This window comes from Varanus komodoensis, unplaced genomic scaffold (genome assembly GCF_004798865.1).
Source record: "Varanus komodoensis strain SLA01 unplaced genomic scaffold, ASM479886v1 scaffold13_3, whole genome shotgun sequence".
NCBI lineage: Eukaryota > Metazoa > Chordata > Lepidosauria > Squamata > Varanidae > Varanus > Varanus komodoensis.
Window position 1 is genome coordinate 16,090,706 of NW_025335409.1, and position 18,929 is coordinate 16,109,634.

The 18,929-nt window shown below is 42.7% G+C and overlaps 1 protein-coding gene across 1 annotated transcript in view; it reads left to right on the forward strand.

Annotated features, from left to right (window-relative positions):
* The window catches only part of ELAPOR2 (endosome-lysosome associated apoptosis and autophagy regulator family member 2), a 100,500-nt gene that overhangs the window by 43,841 nt on the left and 37,730 nt on the right, over positions 1-18,929 (forward strand). The window contains exons 2-6 of the mRNA XM_044423500.1: positions 3,067-3,187; positions 8,315-8,510; positions 9,028-9,175; positions 15,544-15,630; positions 17,905-18,010. Coding sequence (XP_044279435.1) covers positions 3,067-3,187; positions 8,315-8,510; positions 9,028-9,175; positions 15,544-15,630; positions 17,905-18,010 — 658 coding nt within the window. The remainder of the gene's footprint in view (positions 1-3,066; positions 3,188-8,314; positions 8,511-9,027; positions 9,176-15,543; positions 15,631-17,904; positions 18,011-18,929) is intronic.

Consider the following 18,929-nt stretch of genomic DNA (forward strand, 5'->3'; position numbering starts at 1 on the left):
ACTGTCAAAGTGGGAAACCCACCTCATCCAGCGGCCTCTTATCCATCTTCCTCACAACTTAGGGCCATTCTCTTTGGGAAAAGCATTTATACTGAGGCTATGGTAATATGCACGCTTATGCATATTTGGTTACACAGATGGGTGTCTCTTTTTTTTCTTTTCTTTTCTTTGGGTGGAAGCCAGTTTCTGCTAGAAGCGATGAAAGGCATCACAGAACTGCAGATCTGTGCAGAGAGCAATAGCTGTGTAGCAAAAAACACTGTCCTTATTTGCGAGTGTTTTGAAAGAAACTCTTTATCAAGGGAAGCGGTTTTGACAATTTGCAAATTAACGAAATCTGTGTGTGATGCGCGTTTGAGCTGCTTCTTAACTTTCTTTGCCTTTTCAGCACCAATTTTGTGAAAGAAACTTTGTTATCACCTTGATGGCTGTACACTGCCTTGATGGCTTTTTAGCAGATAAGGCAGCATAATGTTAAAAATAAATAAACAAACAAATCCTCATGCCTTGGATGCTAAGAGGCAGCCTTAGGAAGATAATAACTGTACCTGTATGTTATGCAGCAATTTCAGTTTTCGAGAGTCTTAGGGTACAATCCCCTGAGCTTGGAGGCTTACATGCAAGCTGTAGTAGAGGGGGCCCTCGAGGGGACCTGAAGCCAGTTAGTTTTGCTGGTTCCTGGCTGGCAGCTGCCAAAGTGCTGAACACCTGAATTTAGCAAGTGAAGAACAGGGGTATTTTTTCAACAATTCCTGGGAACTACCTACCCGGAGAGACCTGCCTTTGAACTACCTGTTGAAGATGAATTGACTGATAAATCATGCTGGCAATTGTAGCTTCTGTGAAGTGAATAGAGGTTTTCTAGGAACTCTTAGCCCCATAATTATTTGGAAGAAATAATGGCTCAGATGGAATAACAGTATCATAACTGGAGTATATTCACTGGGATCAATGGGAAAAATTAGCCATGATTTTGGGCAGCCTTAAGTTCCTCTTATTACAGTTAGGCTAGTTCATGCATGAATCAGTGTGGATCCAAAGAGAGCACAGTAAAAGATTATTGGATATTTTGAGAAAGTGGTACCCCTAAACTGTGGACTCTAGACTCATGGAGGATCTCCCAGACATAAACACACACAGAGTCAGTGGTTACAGAGGCCAGAGAAAATTGAAAGAAACAAAGCAGTGCTTGTCGATCCAGACTACAACTCTTGGGAGAATATAACGACATATTTCTGTAAGTGTGGGTAATTAGTACCTGAGTTTCCTTTTTCCTCTCCCCTCCCTGTACCGTTCCCCTTGCATGTCTTGTTTTTTAGATAGTAAGCCTTTGGGAAGGACCTGCCTTATTAATCCCACATAATCCACTCTGGGAGCATTCTGGCTGGAAATCAGGGGATGATTGTAATTTTAAAAAACATTAATAATAAATAAGATACTATGAAATAACATCTAGAAGCTCTCATTGTTTCATCTTAAAAAAAGATACCCTCATCTTGCATTCGTTAGTCAACAGAAATTCAAACAAAGCAACAAAGCTCCTTTTTACTGTGCAATCTGAGGTTGCATAACCTCGGGAACACTTGTGGCTTGAAGGGTGTGGTTTTGACTATCAGGAAGGGTCCAGCTGCTTCTACATTAGCCACTACACCACGCCTTACATGTATCCAGTGCCTAAATGGAAATGTGGTGCTTGTGATCTTTGCCACTACCACACTTCCCCCTGGGACTTTCTCTAGACGGCGGCTTTTGGCTATCTAGAGTTGATGCTGGGGACACCAAGGAACATGGACCAGACTTCACCTAAGGTCGAGGCCCCAGCCTTCTCCCTTCCCAGCCTCTTCATGTCCCTCCGCACTTCCCCTGAGGACCAGCTCTGGCTGTGGGTGGGACTAGGGAGAAGGCAGGGTTGGTGGCTCTGTCATCAGAGTCCCAGCTCTGAGACTGCAGGTGTCAGGAAATCCCGGTTTAGCAGAATGGGAGAATGTATGCTCGGATCCACATGGAAGACACCTTTGCCTCAGCAGTTTTATTGGTGAGAACACTCAGGAAAACTCCTTTGCATAGAAAAACCCACAACAGTGCTGCAGGTTAGCCAGTACACCCACTGACTACAAACTCCCAGAGCACAGACAGAGTTTTTTATAAGTTGTGAGTCAGGTACACAGTTTCAAGGCAGTGATGAAATTCTGAATGGGTGAGAAGGTGAGGACAATAGGGAATAATACAGAAACACTGAGAAATCATTATAGGCATCGGGAGAAACATAATGACCCATTAAAGGCTTTGGTAACAGATAACAATCAACAGTTACAGAAATGTAACAGGTTTAAAATGTTATGGTTTTTGCAATCAGATATACAGAATTCCTTAAGACAAAGGTGGGCTGCCTAGGTGTTAGATTGCAACGGAAGCACAGCTCCCCTGATGGCTTGTCTGATACTGCAAGGAAATGCATGAATGATGGAGCCCGCTGGGGCTGCCTGCTTTTTCCAGGCATGTGGAGCTGGGAGAAGAGTTGTAGTCCCTTTGAGAGGAGCAAGGGCACTGCTGCCAGATTTTATAGTAAAGGATATGAAAAAGCACAGCTTTTTATGTCAGGATTTATTTGGACTTTCCCAACACAGAATTCCAGCAATGGGACTCCAAAGAATCCTATGGTCTCCCAATGATTTTGGGAGAGGGTGAGGATAGGTATTTGTAGATATTTACAGGTATTTTTAGATTGTCCTTTGGTCTGTTTGAGCTTTATTTTCCAGCTTTCCTGCATGTAGACAAGCTTATTTGCAGTCAGTGAAGCCAGAAGCAGAAGGGTTGCTGCATTTGTAGCCACAGTAGTTTTTTCAAGTGCTGCTTTGCATTCACTTGCACAGTGTGTCATTTCTATTGAGCCCCAACTCATGTAACTGTGAACCCTGGTAAGTATTTTAAGATTGCACCTACCCAGAAGCTGGCAGTTCAATATATAACTGATTTCTCTTGATGATAGGGATCACTTTCTACTGAAGCATTCTGTTTAAAGAAAATGTAACTGTGCAAGTGAAGTAATTCTTGCATTACTTGCAGGCTGAATATCACTTTGAATACACGGAGTGCGATAGCAGCGGATCCAGATGGAGGGTAGCCATCCCAAATCCTGATGTGGAATGTTCTGGTTTACCTGACCCCATCAAAGGAAAGGAATGCAGTACGTCTTTACATTTTCTTGCTCCAGATCTCATGGAGGACTGACGTGGCCTTTTTTCTTATGTATTCAGAGAGGTCTGAGGCTGCAATCCAATGCTTACTTACCTGTGATTAATTAATGTAATAAATAATACTTTATTTTAATTAAGCTGACACCTAAAGGATCTTACTCAATGGGTTATTCCTACATTATTCTTCTTATTCTGAAGTTTGCTTGTTTAGAGAAGCTGCTCTTGCATTGTATGGGCTGTACCCAATACCAGTCCTACCAAGAGCAGACCTGTAGAGAAATTAATGAGATTTGTGTTAATCTAACATTGGCTCCAACCTCTGTTTGCCACCAGATACACACATGTGAGCAGGTGTTTTCATGCATATGGCTTAACTCTTAGTTTAAAAAAATTGTATGTTGAAGCAGACATTGAGCTAAACTTTCTCAGAATACAGATTTCAAATGTCTCTCCTACTTTCTGGTCTTCATAAAAATATTCATATAGTTGTTGAGAAGTAATTTGTGTCTCACAAACCCTGAAAATCCTGAAAGAGAAATGCCATTAGGAAAGACGTTTCACTCATAACAGAGAAGCAAACCTGTGTTTGTCACTGGCGGCATATGTCATAGCCAGTCACGGACCCCTGCGAAAAGTGTACCTGCATGATATATGTGTTTGCTTTATTCATTAAGAGTGCAATCCTATCCAAATGCCTGCAGCCCTCCAAAATGAGAGGATTACAAGCATTCCATGCAGGTTGGAAGGAGTATAGAGGCAAAGTTCACCTTGATGCATCTCCCACCTGCAAAACACACAGATAGCTGAGTTCAGCCATCTAAGGCCATGCCTCAAAGCAGGGGGAAATGGAGCTGAGATGCTGCCAGGATGCTTTGCACTGTGGAGGCGGTTGTTTTGTGACCTTGGAGATGCAGCTGGCATGGTTGAAAGGGCGGAGGAAGAGTTCACCTGCAAAGTTGCAGTTCTTTTTCAACCTTGCAGCTGGGTCTCTGAAAAATCCTGTGGCCGCCTAGATGTTGTCTTGCAGCCTTAGGATGGCACTGCCAGTGAACAAACGTAATGCATGGCCTGTTTAATTTGATGGTATTGTACTCATTGTACACAACATTGCATGCATCACATAACAGCCATAATCATAACAGCCATTATTACTTAGATGCCTTTCTGAAAAAGGTCTCAGTGGGTCATATCCAACAGTGTTATCCCACAAACTCAAATAGCAGCTGTGGAGCTCCACAAATGAGTTGTAATAGCAGCTGTGGAGCTCCACAAATGAGTTGCATATTACACAAGTGTAATATGCAACCGGTTGCACAGTGAGTTGCTTAACAGCAATACACAAGTGGCTGCCTGTGCAAATGAAATTTTAGCTGGATTCTCCTCTTGCATGTACTTTGGAACCAGGTTTGCTAATGGAATTACACAGTTGGATGCTCCCAGAATACTTTATAATAGAAGTGAACACATAAGAAAATGAACAGATGTTATAAGAAACATTATATTTCTGTGTCAACAGTGTTCATGAATAGATGAATAAATCTACAGTTACATCTTTTAAATGATGCTGTTTGGGGCTTCTAAAAACCCTAGGAGCATAAGACCTGGTTAATAAAGGATTCCCTTTCTCTACATAAATTGCTCACCAGTTAAGTGTCTGATGTTAGGTGGGTAGCTCGCAGATACAGGGCTTTCTCAGTGGTGTTACCATCATTATAGATTTCCCTTTCTAAGCATGTGTATCAGGTAGTGTTTGCAACTGTAGTTTTTTCAGGAGTCTTAGGTAAAGGACATTACCAAAACCTTTGAAAGCCCAAATATACACTTTCTACCACTATTTCAAGGTGACCTCTTCTGGGGCCTAAACTGTTTTAGCATCTCTCTTATAAATTAAGGCTCAGTTGAGGCTGACAATGTGCACAGCTTTAATAAATGGAGTAAAATAAGCTTGAATAATTTAGGCGTTATTTAAAAAGCTCCATATAAATGATTCAGATTGTACATGCTGGATCAGGAAAATAGAATTGTAGCTTATTTTAACAATAGGAAAATTCCTATTATTTCCTACTTCTGAGAACCCCTCATTTCATTCTTGGAATATCTACCTTCATTATATTATTTGGTGCCTTGGCATGGTAAACAGTTCACCTCTTCTATTTTGACTTTAAATAGGGATGTGTTTAAATTTTAGAATACCATGCAAAGAAGCATGGGATTTGGCACATGGAGCATGTGTGCAGAGACATTAAATATCCTGACATTCTCCTTTTTATAGCATTTTAATAAAGGAGGATGTGTCCAGCACCATAGTGCTAGACATGGAGTCCAAGATACCTGAAACTTGGCATGTATAGTGAGTGGGCCACAGGGGTATTATGGGGTACTATGTTTTTAAATCATATTACTTAATGTTGGCTTGAAACTCAACACTAAGAAAACTAAGATCATGGCATTCGGTCCTATCACTTCCTGGCAAATAGATGGGGAAGAAATGGAGATAGTGACAGATTTTGATTTCCTGGACTCCAAGATCACCTGCAGATGGGGACTGCAGCCAAGAAATTAAAAGACGCTTGCTCCTGGGGAGGAAAGCTATGGCAAATCTAGACAGCATACTAAAAAGCAGAGACATCACCCTGCCAACAGAAGTGCATATAGTCGAGGCTATGGTCTTCCCAGTTGCAATGTATGGCTGTGAAAGTTGGACCATAAGGAAGGCTGAACGCTGAAGAATTGAGGCCTTTGAATTGTGGTGCTGGAGGAGACTCCTGAGAGTCCCTTGGACTGCAAGACGATCAAACCGGTCAGTCCTAGAGGAGATCAACCCTGACTGCTCTTTAGAAGGTCAGATCCTGAAGATGAAGCTCAAATGCTTTGGCCACCCAATGAGAAGGAAGGACTCCTTGGAGAAGAGCCTAATGCTGGGAACAATAGATGGCAAAAGAAGAAGGGGACGGCAGAGGATGAGGTGGCTAGATGGAGTCACTGAAGCAGTTGGTGTGAACTTAAGTGGAATCCAGGGGATGGTGGAGGACAGGAAGGCCTGGAGGAATGTTATCCATGGGGTCACAATGGGTCGGACACGACTTCGTGACTAACAACAATAACAAAGTTAATGTTAATTAATTTGAATGCGTACACTTGCAGTACTATCTTTAGTCACTAGACGGCAGATGTGCACAGCAGCATATAGCTTTGCTGTGGACACAGATTCCAGTAGTCCAAGGGACAGCAATAGGACTAACCTTTCCCCTGCCGTGGGACAACCTGCCCTCAGGAGAATGAAGTCGACAGCCCTCTCCCTTGAAGGGCTATAATGGTATACTGTGGCAGGGGTCATGCCTAGGAGCTCAGTGGCTGCACCTTCACTCAGATGTGGAGAGCACAATGTGTTCAGCTGTTGACCATTGTGTAGCTTAGCATGGAGGCTTGCCTGTATCAAACCAAAGGCTGTGCAACGCTGGGGCTGTTTAGAATAAAAAGACAGGGTTGACTGAGGAAAGTCTAGTGAACTCTCAGAAGCCAGAGAAGTGGCAAATAAGCTTCCCAGAAACCAGGGATAGAACATGCTGTTCTTTGCCCAACCCCAGAAGGAGAGTAAATCATGACATTCACATTACAAAATTCATAAGGCTGCAAATCCCACTTTTTACAGTGCAGTATCTGGTTACCTTAATGCAAAATTTGATTCCATCCTCCAAAGGGCAGTCTTTTGGGGGCTGTTTAGAAGACTTCAGGGGTTCCTCAAGGAGAAATGGCGTGATGGGCAGGCTAGTTTCTGTAAAAGGCAGTTGTGACCACTGTCAGGCTTTCTCCATCATCGTCTCAAGCTGGAAGGGAGCACTAGGTGGGTTCTTGGCTACTTCCTATGAGGGCAGCCATGAAGCCCAGCAGTTCTAGCCTGCACACTTCAAGAACAGGACATGTGTGCCCAGAGACTGGTGTATGCAAATACTTCTCTGAAGGCAGGCCAGGATCGAGGTTCTCTGATGAGTTCTCTGATGATAGAAGATTTAGCTGCTCCTAGTAAATGAGGCACAAATCAAGTCACCCAGCTGTCTCAGGTGTCAAAAGCAATTCATTTTGCCATTAGCCATTCTTGGCCTCAGATTCAACTAGGCAAGCAGCTGACTTGCTTGGAGCAACTTCTGCTCATGAACATATGCATCAAGACAGGCAAAGAGCAACTTCCTGTGGAACAAGGAAATTACTGGCCAAGGTATAAAAGATGGTACTGAAGGTGCTGTGAATGTTGCTTGTAGCACTGAAGGGCTGCAATGATGCATGTGGATCTAGGTTCTCATTTATGGCTCATACATGTGAGCATGTAACTGTCTGATAGAGCAGATAACCCAGGCTACCACACTGGTCACGCTGCTTCTACTACCTATAGCTCAAGGATGAATACCCACTTGGAATGCTGTGTGCATCGTTTACTGTATGTGGGCAAAAAGTCTGGTTTTGACTAGAATACACGTATAAAGTATTTTCTTCGTCAGGCAACATGGAGTACTCTTTGCTACAAGTCCAACCAGTTCTACAGAATTAGATAAGCATCACAGGGAATGTACAGCCAACACATTGCATAAGGCAGCCTCAAAAAGTACATGCTGTCTTTAGACAGATGACAAGTCAAAAGGCAACTTAAAACTTATTAGCTGGAGATTTCATTCTTTCTTTCCCAAAGGCATCTGTGGTATTTAAAAAACTATAGCACACAAGTAGCAAATTCTAGTTGATCATGGAAAGGCAGAATATTTGTTTTCCATTGCAAAATCTTAGATTCAAACAGGGATGGGAATTGTAGCCCTCCAACTGTTGTTGGAGTGCAACTCCCATCAGCCCTGATGATTGGTTATGCTGCCTGGGGCTGATGAGAACTGCAGTCCAGCAACATCTGCAGGGCTACACAGTCCCCATCCCTGGATTAAAAGGAGTGAGAGTGTATATGTGTGACTGGGTAATGGAATGATTTAATATCACTGCCACAGTTGTTTCCACTGGTTTTGTTAATCAGCTCGCTTCTTCTGTTCATTGGTTTCTTTGCAGAAAGCTTATTTGAATTCCCAATGCATGAATTATCTGTGCTGTTAATCATTTGCAAATGTTTGCCTTCTCAGCTTTTTCATGCGCTGCTGGGGAATATCTAGAAATGAAGAACCAGGTATGCAGTAAATGTGCCGAGGGGACTTACTCCTTGGGAAGCGGGATCAAATTTGATGAATGGGATGACCTTCCGGCAGGATTCTCCAATGTAGCAACTTACATGGACACAGCCATTGGTTCAGCGGAAAGCAAAGCAGATAGCTGTGGCAAGTAAGAACCTTGTGGATTTTCCCATGGTCAAAGGTCTATTGAAATAAGCCCGTGCGATTATACTTGAGATGCAGCTATTTTAATAACTCCCTTTTCCTTTGTAAAGCTTGGAACTCCAGCTGCTTTGGTCTATGGCAGCCACCATCCCCAGCCAGCATCCACTGATTGAAGTAACGGGAGTTGTACTCCAGCACATCTGGCTGTCACTCCACTGGGGAAGATTGTGCTAGGGTCTTGCATGCAGGCACTAACTAGGTCTACATTTTCTTAGCTTGAATAGCAGCAGCTTCAAATGTTTTGATGTCATTCATTGGATTGCATCTCATCAATGGGGTGACAAAAATGTAAAGGGATACCAAAGCCAAGGGGAAAAAGATCACAATTTTAGCCTCACAGCTTGAATAGGCACAGAACCAACTTATCAAGTAGCATATGGGTTAAAGATTTCTCATAGCTATATTTTATGGAAGGGTTGTGTCTTATAAAACACAGCATGTTTCTGTTTGTATTTCTTCAGGTCTTCATGGACTCCCCGTGGGAATTATATAGAGTCAAATCGGGATGATTGCACTGTCTCCTTAATTTACACCGTACACCTGAAGAAGTCTGGCTCAGTCATCTTTGAGTACCAGTATATTGACAACAACATCTTCTTTGAGTTCTTTGTAAGGGTATTTGCATATACTACAACCAAACTGAGGGGTGGCATTTTGGAAAAAAAAATGTCCTGGCCTAGTTTTCAAGAATTTCATTGTCATCTTCAGTATCTCTCTGCAAGGTTTATAAAATATCCATCTTCTTCATACTGAGACAGACCATGGTCTTATCTTAACCCTCTGTTTTCAGCTCTGGTTGGCAGCTCCTTAGCTTTTATGCTAAAGCTGTTGTTGTGTTGCTTGAGAGCTGTTTCTCCCTCTAAACAATTTGGGTTTCCTGAATTTGGATGACATGACAAGCTTTGTCCAGATGGGTGAATTCCATCTGTGGGCATGTACTGTGGCTTATTTAGCCAATGGTGATGGTGTGAACCAGCTTGCTGCCTTGAGCTGGTCTTCAGGGCCAGGACAGATATTGTGTTACCTGAGGAACAGCACCTAAAGCTGGCTAAGGTGTTTTGGCACCAGAGGCAGAAAATTATGGAAATACTTCTCCCAATTTCTTTAACAAAAGTACAACAACAACCATTGTGATCCTTTCACCCAAAATCTGCCTGAGGTGGCTGCTTTATTCTACCTAATGGCAAGGATGGCCCTGATGACCTGGTTGAAAAACTGTATAAGCATAAGCAAAGCTTAGGTCAGCCCACGCAGGTTGCACAGACTGTGTAGTCCATGCCTATCTATTAAGGAACTGCAGTGTTCACGCAGTGCATTTTTCTTCACCTGCAGGAAGAAACTGCAGGATGTGCTCTCTTGATACTCATGCCCCTTTGGCTTTGCGGAGCTGACAAAGATGATGCAGGTGTTGTCAAAGCAATGAGACATTTTGGGAGCTGCAGGGAGATAGTTTTCCCATCCGCTTGCTTTCCTGTACAGCTTATTTTTTCTGTACCAGTGGCAGGAACAGAAATGTCTGCTTCCATCAGTGTCCATAAGGACTCCTCCCCTAACCTTCCCAAGTTTCTATTCTTCAGACAGCTCAGGTACCAGACCTTTCAAAATTTGATGTTGGGAACCCCTGCTTGCACATTGTGCAGGCCCATTGACTGATGTGCATCACAAAAGCTTTGAGTGAACAGAGTTACTCATCTTCCCTTCTGTGTCACTAACAATGCTGTGTAGGTGGCTGAATGAAGCTAGACACAGAGTTCAATAAGTGGCTCAAAATAAGTGGGTGATGGAAAGGTTCCATCTCACCCTCACTGACTACCTTCCTTTGTGCCAGGGATGAATCAGCCCTCCTGTCGTTTCCAGCCCACTGCTGCTTCATGCGGTGCTTCACATTAATTAGCATTTGCGGAGTGTCTGGAGACACAGAGATGAAGAGATGTACATGCAAAGCTCTGTAATTGTATGCAAGGCATCAAAACATGGACAAAGCAGTCACGCCAGCCTGAGGCACTTTCTGTTGGTGGTTTCAATACCATTGATCACGCTTTGCTAATAAGACACTGCTTGCTGCAGTAGAAGCTGTGTTTTAACTCCACCTCCCTGTGTGACCATCCTGCCTTCTTGGATTTCAAAAGAAAAAAATCACAAGTGAGGCCATTGCAATGCCATGAATTTGCTTCCTGATACATACAAGCAGTATCTGCCTGGCTGGGCACAGATTGATTTTCTCTTGCACAAAAGTGTGAGCTCTGACAGGCCAAGTAGTGGGCCTGAGGATCACTTCCAGCCTACGGTCTACTTTGATCAAAACAGCATGGGTAGCTTTTCAACATGTTGGTTGTACCATCTTTAAGTGCCATTAAACTGGTGCTAATGTACTAGTTAGACTACGAGCCAGGGAGGGTAGAGATGGGCAGAGGCAGACAGTGAGCAGAAGTGGTTTCCCCAGCCTAACCTGGATTCCTGAGTCTTTGCTTTGAATCTTCTCAGTGTTGGGAACGTTATTCCAGGCTCATACAGCATGTTCCCAGCATAGCATCAGCATGTCACTAGATATCACGAGGAAGAGACCTGTGTGCGTATAGATGTTTGCACTCTGTGCATGGGGAGGGTGACATGACAGGTATGATGTCAGCTGAATTGACCAGAAAAAATACTGACCTGGCCAAGTTTCTTGCTTCTGGGCAGGTTTTCTTTCCTTCCTTTCTAATGATTTCAGCTGTGCACCTTAAAGGTTAAGCAAATACAGAGATTTTGTGTCTGGATTGACTAAACCCCCACATAGTTTCACATCTACTTTCATAGTCAGGCCTACAGGTGCTAGATATTTTAGCTCAAGGTCTGTCAACCCCATATGGGGGTAAGAATATTGCCCTACCTTAAGAAATTTTTGTAAGGACCACCAAGATAAAATATGTAAAGTGCTCTGAACATTCCAAGATGCTAGATACATGTGATGGCTTTTGTGTTGCTTGATTGTTTGTTGTTGCTGATTGTTATGTTAACATAGGGCCAATGCATTTATTTTGCAAACTAGAAAATGTTTCATATTGCTCCACATGGCAGCGGCTACCATGTTTTTCATTGTGTAAGTTCTTGATGAAGGCCAGGTGCTTTTCTACCATGTGAGTTGGTACAACTTGTCTGAAAAGGGTTCAGCATGGAGAAAATGTGTCCAAATGGTTGTTGTTGTAAGTTAGACAAGTATAATAGCTTATAAATGATGTGTCCTTGCTTGTATGGACAGCAAGGACATATCACAATATATGGTTACAGGTTAGTTACTAAATGTTCAGTGATGGTTTTGATTAGCTACATTTCAATAGCTGTTTTGAGATAATACCATGATGCCATGATGGCATTAATCATGTTTAAACCAAATAAAATCCTATACCTAATTCCAAGCTGAGGCTGTGACCAATGTCAGCGAAGAAGTATTCGAAAGACACTCTCATTAATGTACAAACAATATTATTAAGTTTCTCACACTTCATCCTATATCACAGATTCATAATCTTGATCATCAGGCTGACTTGGTATTTCTCTCCTTCCCACCCCCGTAATGTAGGTGCTGCAGAGGTGCTTGAAATGTGAAGCATTGACTGTTTTCTGAGGTTTACTCCACAGAGACCTTCTCCTCATTGCTCTAAACAAAATAGCATATTATTATCATCACTTTTCTTAAATTCCTGCTGTTACAGAAAACCCAGTTATTTTTTTCTGTGCCACCATTGAACAATTTTGCCATTTTCCTGAGTAGCGATTTGCTAGTGAGCAATGTCAAATTGCTCTGGAGGGGTGCAATCTGCCTCTCACGCAGCCATGGAAAACTAACTAATAATCATCTAATCTAGCTGTTCCTGCCAGGTTTCTAGTATACAGAGGGTTGGATCAAAGCAATATCTCAACTGCTGTCTTTTCAGCATCCCTTTAACTGCTTTTTCAACCGTATGAACACCATCAGGATATTTTTGCCTGATCTGGCCAAAGATTAACGTAAACCTACTAGATTATATCCAGTGTTACTTCTACTTAGAAGAGATCCACTGACGTGAATGGGTCAGTGTTACAGTCCCACTTGATTTGAACATTAGAAGCTGCCTTATTAGGAGTCACATTAGGAGAAACTGAGAGGACTGGACATGTTCAGAATTGAGAAGAGAAGACTGAGGGGGGACATGATATCCCTCTATAAGAACCTCAAAGGTTGTCACAACGAGGAAGGTCAAGGTCTCTACTTGCTGGTGCCAGAGTGTAGGACACGGAATAATCAATTCAAGTTGCAACAACTTGATTCAGGATGGACATCAGGAAGAGCTTCCTCACTGTCACAGCAATACAACAGTGGAACCAGCTGCCTAGAGAGGTGGTGGGCTCTACCACACTAGAGACATTCAAGAAGAAACTGGACAGCCATCTGAGTGGGATGGTGTAAACTTGGTGTCCTGAGATAGCAGGGGGTTGGACACAATGCCCTTCATGGCCCCTTGCAATGCTACTATGAAGTCCCCCAGCATCCCAGTGTTGGTTTTTGTTTGTTTTCCAGTCAACAGGGGCTCCCTGAGGCCTCTAACAGAGACCTCTTTTACCTGGATTTCCAAGGATTGAGCCTGGGATTTTCTTTAGGCAAAGCAGGTGGTCTATCTTGTAACTCCTCAGAGATGCTATTGGAAACATGGCAAGCAGGCCGCAAGGAGATAGCCATCCTTGTTTGTTACCAGCAAGTGGCAATTAGAAGAATATTATCTCTCTCAATAAAGTAGGGGTGTTGAACTTCCTTTAGGCCAAGGGCCACTTTCAGTTTCACAGAAGCTTTCAGTGATGGGCCAGGGCCAAAGATAAAGGGGGTGGCACCAAAATACTAAAAATATTATCTGAAACACTTTATCCAAAATCTCTTACTTCTAGTAGCAAATCCATGGGAGAGACATGCAAACCTTTTAGAATGGGGAATGTGCAAAAGCTGGAAAACCAAGTCAAGGAAAATAGGGTGGAGCCATGGAAGTCATGGTCTTCTGGAAAAGACTAGAGGGCTGGATTTGGCCTTCATGCTTGAGGTTCTGGTCATCCTGTTTCCTTGCTAGCTAACACTGGAAATATCTTTCAATGGATCTAAACTCCATGCATTTGTTTATCCCCTCTCCTTTTCAATAAAGGCCTTCGAGTTAGTGGTCCTTGTCAGATTTTGTGGCAATGGATTCCATGACTTTGTTATGTGTTTTATGATAAAATACTGTCTGGAAGCATTTTATCATTTTAAGTATCACACACTATGGATATCTGGCATGATGTGTAAACCTAAAATGAATCATGAAGGTCTATTTCAGGTGGACAGACATCATGCTTCCTGGATCTCCTTCACATTTACTTCAGCAGATTCCTACATCCTGGTGCTCTCTAAATGTATTGGACTACCATCCTTGTATTCTTCAGCCAATATAGCTAGCTGGGAATGATAGGAGTTGCAGTCCAACATTTTTTGAGGGCAATAAGTTGAAGAAGGTTGTACTAGAACATGGGTCCTCAAACTATGGCCTGTGGGCTGGATCCGGCCTGCCATGCCCATTTATCTGGCCTGCCTCAGAGCTTATGGACTCGCTTGAAGAACACGATCTCTGAGCAAGTCCAAAAGCTCTGAGCCAGTGCAGGCGTACTCGGGGGGAGATGGCCGTGATTGCGGGAGTGATCGTGCAGGGAAGATGGGTGTGATTGTGGTCATACGGGGGCGGGGAGGGGGGAGATAGCTGCGATCATGCCCGTCTTCTCTGCACGAGTGCGATCACGCCTGTCTTCCCCTCCCACAGCATGGTCACATCTGTCTCCCCCCGTTCCCCACAGCACAATCGTGGACATTGTAGCTATGTCCCTTGAATATGGGCATGCTCTTCCCCACCTCATCCTGGGCTTCTGCTGCAGCCTAAGTGAGCAGAGCAAACATTTTAAATTATTTTTTAAATTTTTAATTAATTTTTAATTAATTTTAATGTGCATTGTGCATAGGAATTTGTTCATATTTTTTTCAAACTATAGTCTGGCCCCACAACAGTGAACAGGCCCCCTTTTTAAAAAGTTTGAGGACCCCTGTACTAGAACCTCAAAATCCATCAGTTGCAGTCAGGTGTAAAATAGTGGCTCAGGAAGACATGCACTTGGTAGACTTAAGGAACAGAATGCATATGAACACATGGATCAGACCAAGAATTCAATAGCAGCATTGGAAATGAGTTTGCTATCCTTTCACACAAAATCCATTTTCGATTTTCCTCACTTCCTTTCTCCATTTCAGCAGCCTAACATAGAATGCGGGAATCGTTTTGTTAAATAGTTGGGAGCTAAGCAGAAACCTTTACAGATCTATGGTAAATCGTGAGATTTACCAGCACATTTCAGCTTTCCTTGTTCAATATATTAGTATTCAACTTTCTAAGGCTGTATGGTGCACATGCTTACTTGAGAATAAGCCCCTTGGATTATCAGTGGAGCATTCTTCTGAGCATAGAAGGGTAAGCTTGCTCTGCAAGTGGTCTTAGGCATGCTGGTATTCTGTTTGCCTCAGAGTCCTCTTTCACATCCACCCTCATCCCACAATCTGCAATAGAGGAATAATACTCTATGTTATTTAAAGTGCTGCAGCTTTGCCAGGACACCCATTTGGCATCCTCCTTTGAACGATACATCTCTCCGTGTTATTGAAGACAACAGTGGGGGTTCCCCCAAGGAGTGGAATCCATGAGTGTTTGATGGGCCAGAGGGATAACCTCAGCAGACCAGATTAGACCTGTGGGTTGGAAGTTTCTTAGCTGCATTAGAGGGTTGAAATGCAGATTGTTAAGGTGCATGTAAAGTGCTTTAAACTTACTATATAAATGCTTAGCATAATTTAGCAATAATGCATGCTGATTTATTTTAATTATTGATAAAACACTTGTTTAGTGGATTGATTGGCCTGAATTTTGATGGGTTCTGTTATTTTTAATCAACAGATTCAAAATGACCAGTGCCAAGAGCTGGACTCCACAAGTGATAAGTGGGTGAAGCTGACAGATAATGGAGAATGGGGCTCTCACTCTGTGAGTACGCTGTTTGTGGCTTGGTAAATGGAGGTTTTAGAAACTGGAGGACCCTGTGACTGGATGTTGGGTTGCTGCCAATGCAAATGTGCATGTGGCTCTGCCTGCTTTCTCTTTTGGGGTTCTGTGAACCATATTAGCTTTCTTTTCTATCTGCTTTTCTTGGTCCCATGGACAGATATGGACTCCCAGGCCATAGACTTTAGCCCAGAATACTGTCCATCCAGGTAGCTAAAGCTGTTTCCCACCATTCACAGTTGATGTGAAGCCTGGCTACATGTTACATTCACCATGTGAACAATAACTAAGTGCTGGCTATTGTGCTTTGATGTGAGGGAAAACTGGAGTGGAGGTAAGATGAGAGGTTGGTGTGCTTTTATGTCCGGTTACCTTGCTCAGCTAATCTGTCCTGGTCATCCCTAATGCTCTCACCCCCAAGAGCACAACATGTATTGAGGGATGCGTGCAACTACTTGCTGAATACAATGGTGCTTCAGCGAGGTTGCTTTAACCCTTCTCTATACCCTTGCAATGCGACATTCTAAATGTGAGCTAGGTTACAGTCCAGAGAAACCAATTCAATTTTTTAAACTGACTGAAGGGACCAATTTCAGAAAGAACAGAAAGTGCAGTACTTTGAGATACAAGTATGTCTTAGGTAGTATTGTTCCTTTTATTTGCACATTAACGCCCTTATCTTATATTATAGAAATTCCAGCTTAAACTTGGGAACTGAGTAAACAGGGTGAGGCTTTAGCTGTAAACAGTTTCTCTTTGCTGGCAGGTGGGGAACTATATTTGTATATATACACACATGTATTCACACACACTCAGATGCATGTGTTCTAATGTCACTGTCAGCATGTTTCTGTGCTGGGCTGAACTGTTTACTTAAAAGTTGTTTCACACAAAAGCAACAAAATAGGGCAAGGCTTTTCAAAAATGCTGGCACACTTCAAGTAGCATGTATGCGTATTCTGTTCTACCCCTCTCTGAATTTTCAGCAAGAGTGTTTATACACACATTTCTAAGCAGTGATTGGCAAAATGCCAGGACATTTCTAGGGGCACATGTTTTCAGACTTTCAGGTATGTGCTGAAATGCACAGAATGCCTCCTTGTAGCTGCACCTGAAGGGGGAAATGAATTCTGGGGAACAAATGGGCCCCCGAGGAAGCTTGTCAGCCATTACTGTCCTTCTTATCATAAAGAACCCTGAATAAATGTCCAAGGAACACCAAGCTTCCCTAGGATACAATTTGATAAATCAGATATATCTGATTAGGTGACTTTGGGCCACAGACTCACAGCCCAACCTACCTCATAGGGTTGTTGTGGGGATAAGATGGAGGAGGAGAATGATGTAAGCTGCCTTGAGCTCTTTGTAGGAAAAAGGCAGAATATAAATTGAAAAATAAATAAATAAAATATCGAACATAAAAAAAATCCCTAGGGTAATTATTGCAGAGAATGACAGCAACAGAGAAGGAACCTCATTTGATACTGAGGAGTGGGCTCAGGGCTGATGGATATTCCTTCCTGGACTGTGCCACTCCAGACTGGAGATTGGGGGGGGGTTGCATTTTGAACCCCTCCTCTTCTGAATAGAATCCTTTTTTGCATGGCCAAAAGAACTGCTTTAGGGAAAAGAGTTAGACTATGAACTAGGATGAGGAACACAGGCTCAGGACTCTGTTTGCTCATGAAGCCCAGTCATGAAGCTGTGTGGAAGTCACAGTCTCCCAGCCTAAATTCTACTTCACAGCATTGCTGTGATAAGAAGATGGACAAAAGCCACATATATCCTCCTAAGCACCTTGTGGTAAGGGTGAGTTTATGGAATGCAGTATATAAAGTGATAAAATCCAAACAGGCAACCACTCACTTGCAATTTGAAAGGTTGCAATCTGGGACAGGTCCTTGGGTGACTTAATGGCTTGTATCCAGTCGCTTTTTAATTCATGGAGACTCCTGTCTGTTGAAATCGCTTCTGTCAGTGGAGCAGAGGAGGATGCCATTTGGGATGATTCCCCTTCTCTCCTCCAGCCTCCTGCATTTCCTTTTCTGGCTTCCTGGTGCAGGTCTTCCTCAATGGAAGGTGCAGTTTAGTTCTCGGTGCTTCTTCCCTGCTATGCCGTGCCTGCTCAGTCCACTTACAGCTTCACAGGGAATTACTAATCTTGAGGCCAACCACAATGCCTTCCAGGTATTCTGTTCCATATTTAATCAATCTCAGGGAGAGCTCTGAGTAACAATTCATTCTCCTCCTTTTCAGGTAACCCTAAAAGCAGGCTCTAATATATTATACTGGAGAACAACAGGGATCCTTATGGGTTCGCAGGTGGTGAAGCCCGTACTGGTGAAGAACATTACAATCGAAGGTATAAAACACGGCAGTTTTCATTGTAACTATAAGGCTGCTCTTAGCATGGATTGCATGCTTTATTAGTTGGACTCAGATGCATTCATACTTAGAAAAACCCCATTGAAATCAATAGGACAAGTTAGTCTTGAATAATTTAGAGTGTAATTCTATGTATGTTTAGACCCTCCCTCCCCATGCATTCTACAATTGTCTGGGACCTGCAGGTGGATTTTTTCTGTGTCTAAAGATTTATATGATGGGGTGGGTTGTAACTGATTTTACTGGGTCTATTCCAAGTATGATTAAGCCTGGTTTCAATCCCATGTCATTATTTTAAGCCATTCTATGCTTTTTCAAAAAGGTAAATGGTATAAAGTAAGAATGCACAATTGATGAACAATAAGAACAAAACCACACCTAATAAAGAAGTCATAATTAACAACCAAAACCACTATCATCTTGAGGGTCAGGAGGGGTGACCCCCAAATCCAATGAAAAGGGGAAGGGTTTGAAACATTTCCTACAAGAAAGCAACAAGTGGCTAATCCTCAGTGCTGCCAGATGTTCTGTACCCACTGCTCTTTTCAAAACCAATTTAATTTGGGAGAACTTTGTAGACTATTAATATTTCAGTTTTGGTTTTGGTTTTCTTGCTTCCCCCCCAACCCTCGCTCTCTTCCTCCCTCTCAACCTTTTCCTTATCTTCACAGTAAAATTTAGTTTCAAAAGATGCAAGAAGTCATTTTTAGTCTAGCTACACTGTGTACCAAATGCCGCAATTACAGGGTGAATGGTGACATCTGCTGGGAAGGGGTTGCATTGCATTGCATTGCATTCTGCTGCTGTCCAATAGCTGGAGCTCTCTGGGCAGTTTACAGAAATTTAAAACTTTAAAATAAAATCTATTTGCGTACAAACATGCAAGCAGACAGTGC